The 12,694-nt window shown below is 33.5% G+C and overlaps 1 protein-coding gene across 2 annotated transcripts in view; it reads left to right on the plus strand.

The window, feature by feature from the left end:
• BRINP3 (BMP/retinoic acid inducible neural specific 3) overlaps window positions 1–12,694 on the plus strand; it is a 394,075-nt gene that overhangs the window by 234,526 nt on the left and 146,855 nt on the right. For both annotated transcript variants that reach the window (XM_060142033.1, XM_060142034.1), the window contains one exon: window positions 9,142–9,247. In XM_060142033.1, the coding sequence (XP_059998016.1) occupies window positions 9,142–9,247 (106 nt within the window). The remainder of the gene's footprint in view (window positions 1–9,141; window positions 9,248–12,694) is intronic.

The raw sequence follows: 12,694 nt of genomic DNA on the forward strand, positions 1-12,694 counted from the left end.
ATATCTACCATATTCATTAATGTTTTTATTTGTTGCCCTTGTTCTTTTTTCCTTTTTTTGTCCTCCACTCTTTGTCTGCCTTCTGTAGTTTTAATTGAGCATTTTATATTATTCCATTTTCTCTCCTTCTGAAACATATTGGTTATAATTCTTTTTTTTTTTAACATCTTCTAGTCATCATCCTGGAGTGTGCAATATACATTTATAGCTAATTCAAGTCCACTTTCAAATAACACTATACCATTTCATGGGTAGTGTGAGTACCTTATAATAACAAAATAAGCTTAACTTTCCCTCCCATCCCTTGTATTACTCTATCATTTTTGTCATTCATTTCACTTATATATATATACACATATGTGTATATATGTATATGCAATACACACATAAGATATATATACTCATAAGATATATATGTAAACATACATAATTTATACATTTTTGGTATTATTATTTTGAATGAACTATTATCAGTTAGGTCAATTAAGAATAAGAAAAATAAAAAGTTTTTATTTTGTCTTCACATATTCCTTCTTTGATGTTCTTTGTTACTTTATATAGATCTGAGTTTCTGACCTATAATATTTTTTCTTCTTTATGAAGATCTTCATTTAATAGTTCTTGCAAGGCAAGTCTACTGATAATAAATTTCCTCAATTTTTGTGTATGAAAGTCTATTTCTCCTTCATTTTTGAAGGTTAACTTTGTAGGGTACAAAATTCTAGGTTGGTGTTTTTTTCTTTCAACACCATAAATATTTCACTGTAAATATTTCAATGTCTACTTGTTTTGTTTCTGAGGAGAAGCCAGATGTAATTCGTATCTTGCTTTCTCTATAGGTAACGTATTTTATTCCTCTGGCTTCATTCAGGATTTTTTCTTTATTTTTGATTTTCTGTAATTTAAAAATGATATGCCTAGTATCGTTTTTAGGCATTTTTTTCTACTTGGTGTTTTCTGATCTTCCTGGATCTGTGGTTTGATCTTGAACGTTAATTTGGGGGAAATTCTCAGTCATTCTTGCTTCAAATATTTTTTTCTGTTCCTTGTTCTCTTTCTTCTTCTGGTATTCTCATTATGTTTGTGTCACACCCTTTGTGGTTGTCCCTCAATCCTTGGATATTCTATTCTGTTTTTTTTTTTAATCAGTCTTTGTTGTTTTTGCTTTTGATTTTTGAGGATGCTATTGATATATCCTCTAGCTCAGAGATTCTTTCCTCAGACCTGTCTACTGATGAACCCATCAGAGGCATTCTTCTTTTCTGTTACAGTGCTTTCTACCTCTAGCATTTCTTTTCCATTCTTTCTTAGGATTTCCATCTCTCCGCTTATATCGTCTATGTTTTTGTATGCTGTCTACTTTATCCATTAGAGCCCTTATCATATTAATCATAGTGGTTTTAATTTCTTGATCTGATCATTCCAGCATCTTTGTCATGTCTTGTTCTGGTGCTTGCTCTGTCTCTTCAGATTGTGTTTCTTGCCTTTTGGTATAACTTGTACTTTTTTTCTTGACAGCTGGACATGATGTACTGGGTAAAAGGAGCTACTATAAACAGGTCTTTAGTAATGTGATGATGAGGTGTGGGGAAGGGGAAGCATTCCATGGTCCTATAGTTTGGTCTGTCTTTTATGGAGCCTATGCCTTTGGACTGTAAACTTCACGAGAGTTTCTCAGTTTTTTTCTTCCTCACCCCTGGAGTGGGACAAGATGGCTAAAGTGGGCTGGAATTAGGTATTCCCCTTCCCCTAGGTCAGTTAGGCTCAGAAAGTCCCACAGAGAGTTAGGCTCTGGTTAACTAGTTTCCCCTGAGGGCAGAGGAGAGCAGAGTGCTCCACAGTATTTCAAAATGGTTCCGTTTCCCCTTGCACTGTGGGAAGCAAGAGGGGACTTTTCTTTAATATTTACTGTAGGAACCTGATTGAGCCCCTGGAGGTAAATCTCAAAATATGATGAGGACTCTTTTTATGACTGGGTCCCTCTGGAGTTTTTAACTCCCAGACTTTTCCACACACTTACTCTGTAGCCATTTGTCAGTGGAAGTTCAGTTTTTCTTACCTTAGCACTGATTTCCATACTTGTTTCAACTCTCAAGTTTCTGCTCTGCGCTGGGACTCCCTGTATTCCCTGTCTTTCCAATCTTGTGGGTAGCAGTTTGCTTCCTTCTCTGATGGGTCCAAGAAGAGTTGTTGATTGTTCAGTCTGTTTTTATTATTGTTAGGGTTTGACTTGTTGTTAGGAGGGAGTAGTGACTTCCAACCTCCATATATGCAGAACTGGAAACCAGAAGTCCTATAGATTTCTTCATATATTCTGGATATGAGTCACTTATTAGATTTCAATGATGCTAACTGATGTTTTTTAATAAAGAAAGAGATAGTAAAATGAATAACTTTTGAGGAAAAATTTATACAATAATATATCTTTATTTTTATTTGAAAAAAAATTGCCAGTTCTTGTATTAAGTGAGAAAACTTAAGACATTGAAAGTTCAATATGAGACAAATATGGTTGATGTCCTCTAATTTATTCTTAACAAAAAAAATTTTTAAGTGTGTTAGGTGATTAAAGATTAAAAAGATTATTTCTGGAAGAAGTGGCATTTGAAGTGTACTATATTGTATGGCTTTTTTTTTGCGGTACGCGGGCCTCTCACTGTTGTGGCCTCTCCTGTTGTGGAGCACAGGCTCCGGACGCGCAGGCTCCGGACGCGCAGGCCCAGCCGCTCCGCGGCATGTGGGATCCTCCCGGACTGGGGCACGAACCCGTGTCCCCTGCATTAGCAGGCGGACTCTCAACCACTGCGCCACCAGGGAAGCCCTGTATGGCATTTTTGAATGAAATATTGAAGAATGTGGTCCACACTAAAAAAAAAAGAATGTGGTCCACAGTATCTGGTACTGCAGTTCATCCAGATGTAGGTACCAGTAACCAATTTCACTGCTCCTTCTACCCCAGCCCCCTGAGTAAATGCATTTCTCTTACTATAATACGGGATAGGCAAGATCCTATCTTAAATATTAGCATTTCTTTTGTATTATCTAGCTAAGATGTAGGTCTCTAGAAGAGATAATCAAATCCACAAGGGAGACACTAGATCCTCTCTCTGCACATAACTCTTTGTAAATGAGCCAGATTGTACTTAGCAATATTCTATTGTTTCATATATATAATCAATGATGATATGAAATTATTCAAAAACTGTTTCAATATACTCTAATATAATTTTGAAACAAATTAAATGCAATATTTTTTAAGGAGAAAATGGCTGTAAAAATGTAAGCACATGAAAATTTGGTGCTGTGAATAAACAATGGCCATGAATAGCAGTTGCTCCTAATTTTAACCATTTTCAAGTCTGATAAAAAGATGAGGACAACTATATAATCAAGGGAAAGTAGTTGTTCCTCTGGGCTTTTCAATTTATTTCATTGCTTGAATTTCCAACATGCACATTTATTAATTTTGTCATTAAAAATGACATTTTGGAACAAACGATAATCCTGCTATTCCATATGTATTATCATATGATCAATAAATAGTTTATAGATAACAAGTCATTGTAATAGAGAATAGACACATTCCTGTCTTTTTTTGAGTTTAGGAGGTAAAAATATTTCTCCCTCTTGATTTCAGATAAAATTTCTAGGAACATTATAAACTTTAAAAGATGTGTATTTACAGATTTGCAATAAGAGATACACTGTTCATACAATCATGCATTTTATTATGTTGTTGATAAACAATAATCAGTTCAGTTAAAATGGTGAACTAAAACTGTTTCATTTTGAAAAAAGCTTAGAGCAATAGGAGGTTCACAGAGCTATTTATAATATGCGTGTATGTATAATTTTACAAAGTGCGTATACATTTTCTTTCACTTTTTTCATTCAGTGTAGATAAAGATTTTCTCATACAAGCATACTTTTTTGAGAGACTCCTTGATTGTCTTTTACACTAGAGATAAGGAAACTTTTTCTATTTTCAGTGTAGTTGCTGTTGTTCTTTTCCGTTCATGTTCTTTTCTGTTCTATGCAGTTGAACTACCCATTGTTTTTTCTATACCAATATTTCTGATTTAGTCTTGTTGTGGATTATTCTTACTATGTTGTACTTGATTTGCTTATCGATGTGACATACAAAATTTGTGCATAGCCTCATTTAAGGGTTAGTTTGATTTAGGATGTTCTAAAACACAGGCACCCTTTCTCTGTCTACAGAGAAAAATGCTAACATGCAGCACTGATGTCAGAAAAAATAATAGGATTTTACAGCCTTAATTGAGAGGTAGGCTATGAATGATTCCAGTAAGTTTAACATAGTTATTGTGCCTCTGCCTTTTAATAGTAAACATTTACACACATTTTACATTTACTATGAAATCATTACTGTGGTCCAGGCCCATGATAAGCACATATCATGGATTATCTCATTTTTCTTCACAACACTGTAAGAAAATTTTACCCATTTCACCAGACAGAAACTTGAATCTTAGATCGGTTCCTCTCTAGTAAGCAGTGGAGTTACGATGGTGACCTGAGCATTCTCGTTTAAGTCTATTTTCTTCAAATTATATAACATGATTATGATTTTGACTGGAAATATTTTAAATATATATAATGTGTTAATTTTAAGACAATGGACTCTCTAATAGTACTATAGTACTAGTAGTTCTATTTTCCTTTAGGAATGTGATGTGTTTTTGTTTGTTTACTCTTTTTTTGTCCCACTTTTTTTCATTGTTTTAACTTTTTTCTTTTTTTTTTCCTTGAGATAGTTTATTTTTTTGCTTGAGATAGTTTTTCTTCAACTAATTCTTGCTGAATTAATTTTATAACTCCAATGCATTGTTGTGGCATGATATTATCTTAAGAATATCTTAAGACTCAGAATATCTTAAGACTCAGAAAATTTGATCAAAAATAACAAAGACTTTTTATTTCCAACTGAATTATCTATACCACTTTGTTTTAACCTAAATAAAGTTGAATTTATATTATTGTTTACATAATTACTTCCAAGTGGTCTCTTTGAATTAGGAAGATTATTTATTTTCTTTTACTCTCTGTAAAATTCTCCAACTGTGAAAATAATAGGCATCAGTTTAATGAAACGAAATAGAAACAATATAGGAAAAGTTGAAATGAAAACATGGGCATTTTTTTCCATTTACTATACTTTTAATATCCTTTCTGAATTTTAACAATATATTTAAACACAGTTCACATAAGTGGTCAATTAGAGAAGAGCACATTTGTTACATTTTGAAGACAAATTTGTGCTAAATACATTTTGAAAAGTTTTGAATTTACATTCCACAGCTGGCCTAGCCATGTCTTCCATTTCTGTACATTCCACTCCACTTTTCAATTTCCCAGCCCCTCAAGAACATTAATTTTCCTCATAATATTCAGATAAAACCACAAATCAATGTAACACCTCAAAAAGGACATCATTTTTGTATCCTAAAAACAGTGTTCCCTGTTTCAACATCTTCGCACCAACAGATAAGTGAAAAAAAATGTTTTTTCTCATTCTATATGTCATTTATCAAAACACTGAATGCTATCAGTACTGGGTTATTGTCAGTCTTCATCATTTTTTTAGAGTTATTTTTTAAGTTAATTAATCAATTAATTAACATTTATTTATTATTCTGGCTGCATTGGGTCTTGCTTGCTGCATGCAGGCTTTCTGTAGTTGTGGCGAGCCGGGGCTACTCTTCGTTGCCGTGGCGAGCTTCTCATTGCGGTGGCTTCTATTGTTGCGGAGCACGGGTTCTAGGCACGCGGGCTTCAGTAGTTGTGGCTCGTGGGCTCTAGAGCGCAGGCTCAGTATTTGTGGCTCATGGGCTTAGCTGCTCCGCGGCATGTGGGATCTTCCCGGACCAGGGCTTGAACCTGTGCCCCTGCATTGGCAGGCGGATTCCCAACCACTGCACCACCAGGGAAGCCCTTAATCATTTTTAAGTTTAGCTATTGAATAACTCTTCCTTTGTTACATTATATATGGAGACTCCAAAATCAGATGTTCATCTGTCAGCTGATGAACAAAAGTTCAAGCTCTTTGTGGCACAACTACACAATTCATTTTTTGGTAGAGTTAACATCTCTATAGAACTGTTTGTACAATAAGCTAGTTTTTATTACTTTCTTTTCATTTTTATTCCTTTCACTAGTATTGAACATATAAAATAAGTATTGGCACATTTATTAATGCTGACATGTAAGGTTCTTAAAATATAATACAATTGGAAAAATGGATTTGCATCATTGAATGTGCTAGAGTTTGTGAATTTTTATATTAAATCAGACAATGATCAGTGAAGTTAGCTGTGAATGGTAAAGAACAAAATTAAGTCATCAGTAGGATATACTATATTTTATTATTGTATGCTGTGAAAGGTAAGGGAATAAAATGATCTATAGTTATAGAGGTAGACAGAGATATTCAAACCTCTAAGTTTATAAGACTGTTATTTACAGCTCCTGAATTTATTCTCAAGAACACAGTAACTGAATATAAGGGACTGTCTGTAATGAGATAAAATAATACTATTTATCCTCTTTCAACGGTTAAGTGTTCAGGAGATTGCATACCAATTTCTAAGATCTCTTATGTCAATGAGTATGTGCTTTAAGCCACTTTTATTTAGAAAACTTCCTTAAAAATGACAAACATTGGAATTTCTTTATATTAATGTGGTGTGTATACATTTGTGTGTGTTGGGGGAAAATAGTTAAGCTACTTCATAGGACAAGATGAAGATTTAAATGATCTTAAATTCTAAATATTTCCTTTGGTACCTTAGTCTTCCTTTTACTCATTTGTGATTAATCATTTATATTTAATATTAACCATATACACGTATACATGCACATGCATGTATGTGACACATATCAACGTCAGAAATTATTTTCCTGAACAAAATAAGGGATATTCTGTGTCAGCACTGGAGAACAGCAGTAGAGGACTACACAGTCAGTGTGGTGTTAGAGAAAGAGTAAATCACATTCCCAATTGTTGCTGTGTGCTCATAGCCAATCTCGGTTATTCTAACGGACTCGTTGTTTAGAAAATGTGGTAGAGTTGTCATGATACAATTATGCATTCCCTCCATGCACCTGAGCTAAAGTGTCCATCGCCCTATCTTTGACTATCACCTATAAGTTTTTGATTCCTAAAATAGTAATCCCATCTTCGACATAACTTCTAAGAAATATATCTACATTGTCACTTCTTCTACTGGATGTTTCCAACTAAGAGTGTTATTCAACTCAGAGTCAAAATAATCAAAACCAGGCTTCCTTACATTCTCTTCACAGTGGAGCTTCTTTGCCTCATATCTTAATGTTATCACTTATGCTAGAAACTTCTGTTGTATTTCCCTCCTCCCATCATGTACATTTTCAATGTTTCATAATCTTGCCTATTCTAATTGTTTTTCAAAATCCATTTTCTTCAGATAAATCATATTGCCACTGCTCCATTCAGACCTTCATCATCTTGATAAAGGCCTTAACATCTTCCTTGGTTTGGTTTTCCCCTCACACTCTCTGCTTCTCTTTGTCTTAATATTAATACCTATGAGCTTATACCAGAACATAATATGTTCCGTGAATACTTCAGTAAACAAATAGACAATATTCTCTGCACTTGTGGAGCTTGCATTCTAATAAGAGGTGTTGACCATAATCATGTTAAGTGAGTAAATTATACAGCATGTTAGAAGCTGAAAACCTCTGTGGAAAAGATAGAACAATGTAAGGAGCAAAGGAAATAATGGTTGGAAGAGGGAAATATGGGAAGGTATATTCATTTAAAATAGGTTAGTCCAAGAAGTCCAGAGAGAGAGACATTTGAACAAAAACTTGAAGAAAGTGAACGAGTGAGCTTAGAAATATTTCGAGGAAGAACATTCCAGATTCGGGAACAGCAAGTCAAAAATCATGAAGCAGGAGGATACCTAGCATGTGTTTGGGGAACAGCAAAGAAGCCAGTGTTCTTGGAGTGGAGTAAATGACGAAAAATGGAAGAGAGATGAGTTCAGAGAGGTAACAGGCAGCTGGAAAATAGGGCATCTTTTTAGCCATGGAAAAGGGCTCTGGCTTTTACCCTGAGCTAGATGGGAAGCCATTATGTGGCTGTGAACTGCGAAATAAAATGAGCTGAATGATGTTTTGCAAACCATTCTGGTTGTTGTGAATATCTTTTTAAAACACAAAAATGATTCCAATACTCCTCTGCTTTAAAATGTTTGGTTTTAAAAAAAAATATCCTCAGGACAAATTTCCAGTCTGACATAATTGATTAAATGCCTCCTCATCTCCTGACACCATCCATCCAAGACACCCATGAGAAAAAAATTACTCTTCAATATGTGATTCCATAATTAAGTGCTAAGGTTGGGCCCTGCAAACCATAACTTTATAGAAATGGTGAAGTAATGCAAGTGGGAATCGTTAGGGACTACTTTGTGTGGGTGTTTGAACATGACGTTGATCTTGAGGATAGAGAAAACCAATTAGTCCGAAAGGAGAAAGGTGGGATAAGGTGAAGGATGTTGTATAAGCAAAGGCATAGAATTAACAAAGTCCAACTGGACAGCAAGGTTGCCTGCCTGCTGGGAGAAGTGGGGCAGATGGAAGCCAAGCAGAAGAGTTTAGACATTGATACCACCATAAAAGAATGGGAAATTATAGATTTTTAAGTAGAAGAATACAATAATAATATCAGTCTTTAGACCGTAGCCTGGTAAATGGTTTTGATTTATTGAGGAAAGATAAACAAACAAAAAATAATTCTCATATGAGTCAAACTTGCTCTCTACCTAAAAGCATGCTCTGTCTTATCTTGGGTAAAATCAGTGAGCTTATATGAAGGACGTTGTTGACCAAAGAGGGCTTCCATTATTTTCTCTGAAGATGGATGACTGGCCAAAGAGAAGGAAATGGAATTGAAGATAAAGGGCGTCATTTGTCTCCTCTGTGCTTAGGTGTACTCTTGGTGTGTATCAGATCCTAGACCTTTTAGTGATGTTTACTGTCAGATGTATAATATCAGTGTGTGACAACTACATTGAATGGAAAGAACACGGTAAAGTCTGGTATATAAAATAAAGTTGATGTTTTGTTCTTTAGGTAACAGAAACACGGACGGGTCCTCTTGGCTGCAGTAACTATGACAACCTAGATTCTGTCAGTTCTGTTCTGGTTCAGAGTCCTGAGAATAAGATTCAGTTGCAAGGTATGTAGGTGAAATTTCATTAATTCTCTATGAGCCTGCATGACAGTTATCCAGTTGTGATTTCTTTCTTCTCTCTTCCTTCCTTCTTCCTCCCTCCCTCCCTCCCTCCCTCCCTCTCTCTCTCTCTTTGTTTGTTTGGTTGTTTCTTTCTTTAAAGCTGTATGTGCAGTACTAGGCTTTTAGAGTTCTCATAAAAGGCTAATCTCCTAATTTTTAACTGATATGAACATTCTAGACCAGATGAAGGGAATGTCAAAATTCACTTTACTTCTTAAATTATGTAATCAATAACAATTGAAAATGTATTGTGATAATATTTTTCTTCCATACAGTAATCATTGTCTCAGTAAGTAGCAGTTTTTCCATAGGTCTCCCGAGCTTTGACTTCTTCCTTATAGATTCTGATAAAAATCGTAACCATATTTATGCATACTGTGATGTGAACGTTTGACATTTTAAATATAACCTAATATGATAAGTAAGGCTTCATTTCTCTTCTGACAAACAGAAATATACTTAAGAATATATTAACAAAATACTTATACTTGCATTATTTCATTTATAGAGATACATTATGTGATAAAGGTAATTTATCATCTTCTTTCTGTTACTGTATTTTGTGAGATAATTCAATAGACGACTTTTTAAAATAACAATTTTAACAAATACATATTATCCTAACTGGTTATAAGGATGTGTATATCACTCATTCATACAGGCAGGGAAAGGTTATGAATCCACATGTTTAAACACGTACTAGTTGAATAAGTTCAGAAATGTCTTTGTGATGACAGATCATCTAAATTAAGTTGACTGATCAAAAGGGTAGTTCTGAGTTGTTCTTTCTAGTCTACCTTTTTTAATTACAGAAGTTAGATCTGTATTTATGTTATTCAGTTTTACATAAAAATGCTTAAAAGTTTCAGAAATATGCCATTTTTCCTCAACTTTTCCATCTAAAAAATGTAATGGCATCAGACTATTTAAATTTACCCTAAATAATAAATGAATTTCATTCATTTTAAATTGTATAAAAATCACAAAGAAAGCACTTAACATTTTTAAACTTTAAATGCTATCCAATTTATCATTGTCAATTTTAGATTTACAGTTATAGAAATATTTTCTCTAATTTAAATAGAAACCCAATCTATCAATATTACTTGTAATTCTCTACTAGTCACTCCTTTTTAAATGTGTGTATTAACTTTCCATCAGAGTATTAACTTTAATAGAAAAAGACAAAGAATGTTTATGTCAAATATGTTTATTTCAATTAATTTATTATTAAATTTTATTTATTAACACTATTTATTGATTTTTACTCTTTGTGAATCACTGTGTTCAGTTTTAAAAATATTATAAACACAAAACTTCATCCTCCAATCTTCTTTGAAGAAGAATTAACACAAGGAATAAATGAATCAATACTCCTTATATAACTACTATTTCTACTCTCCTCAATTTTTGTAAGGCAGAAATCTGCATCTCTTTCACCTTTTTTATCGGCTAGGCCTATATTTTCAGTTGTCTATTGCAACTATATTTGTACCCCAATGAACAAAGATCCTTCCAAACATAACATTAGGAAATCAATATTGAGACCCTCAATTCCCCTTGTTCTCTTTCTTAAATTTCATCTGTACTTACAGTACAAGTATCAGGTTGATTCACCTTTCAATCTACCTTTAAAAGTAGCTTTTCTCCACTTTGAAAAAGAATGCAAAGCGCTCACAAATTCTGGAATAAACTTACCAATGTACATTTCTTTAAAGGGTATAAAAAACTCTGGATCACTATATGTGGCAATTGGAAAAGCTTGTGTCTCTGAAGAATCTTTTATTAAGGTACCACCAGAGGTCTTTGTGTCTTTCATAGTTAGTTATATAGTTATATAGTAAGTTGGTTGGTTTTATGGATAGATGGATATAGACATAGATGACATATTGTGTGTGTGTGTGTGTATATATACACATATATATATGTGTATATATATACACAGAGAGAGAAAGAAAGAGAGAGAGAAAGAGAGAGTTAGTGTCTCCTGTTTTGTTTGTAAGCACAAGGTGAAGCATTAGAATCAGTGTTTGACCCATTTGGAGATCTTCTGAATTCACCTCTATTATTGAGAGGAATCTAGAATTATAAGAGTTTTTCAGTATTGACCTTCTTCTTCCAAAACTCTACTCTTGTAGAAAAAGAAGAATTACTCCTGAAGTAGAATTTTATCAGAGCAAAGAAAGCATCAGTAAGAATTATTGAAGCTACAGCATTAGGCAACAAATTCAGAAAGAATTCCATGACTTAACATTGGAATTGACATTCATAAATGAGATGTCAGAGAGATGCATTACACATTAACACACTGATTTTGACTGAAAACAAATGAAATGAAATGTTTTCTGGCAGTGAGTAAGCTGGATTTACCTGCTTGTCTGTCTGGCTTTGCCAATTAGGGTACAGAACAGACATTAAAAAAAAAAAACTGAAATATCCATATCTACAACTCCAAATTGTTAATAAAATATATTTAAAACGTATGACAAAAAGTAATTCATAAGAAGTGTGAGCAAATACATATTGAAATTAACGATATTCCAATTTCCTCAACCCCTTATGAATTTAACATATCAAGCAAGGTACATTTGAGTGAAAGGGTAACAGTAGTAATTAAAAGTTATAAAATCTTGGCAGTAACTTTTTAGGAAAATTCCCAGAAAGTGAATGATCCATATGACTAGGTAACAAATACTTTTCCGGATCAGTTAGCTCCTAATGTTTTATTTCATCAAAATTGGCAAAGGATGGCATTATTATCAATTAGAAGATTTAATGTAACTTTTAAAGATGGGACACCATGCAATTATCTTTTGCTTGTAATAAAAATCTGATGATATTGCTTAAAAATATTTTTTCTTTCCTATTGTTTATTGATATGTTGGAACAAATTTTCTCAAAGCTTTACACATATAAAATTTAAAGGAAGGCAAATAATTTATATTAATCTATATTTCTAGCAAAAAAACCCCATAAAGTCTAGCTCTATCAATTCATTTATCAGTATTTTGTACTCTATTGTTTCTGTACCTAAAAAAAAAAAAAAAGGTCTATAGAACAGCCCCCAGTCCCTCTGAGTTGTCTACCAAGGCAGTTCAAGTTTTCTCTCTAGGTATCAGTTATTGTTTACGTTAGTGGTCTAGTTATAAAATTATAAAATTTTGAGTGGTCTGTCTGTAGAGCTCTTTTCCAAAAAATCTTTGTTATTTTTAGTGCGGGTTTTACAGAATGTCAGTTTCCTTTCTTTAGAGATAGATAAATACATAGATGATAGATATAGATAGATAGATAAGACAGATAATACAGCAGAAATCCTTGCATGTCTAAAACTGAACTCATCGTTTCTTGCCACCAATCATTCCTCCTCAAATTACTTTTCCAGCTTTCTCT

Source organism: Lagenorhynchus albirostris, chromosome 2, assembly GCF_949774975.1.
Source record: "Lagenorhynchus albirostris chromosome 2, mLagAlb1.1, whole genome shotgun sequence".
In the NCBI taxonomy this organism is placed as follows: Eukaryota; Metazoa; Chordata; class Mammalia; order Artiodactyla; family Delphinidae; genus Lagenorhynchus; species Lagenorhynchus albirostris.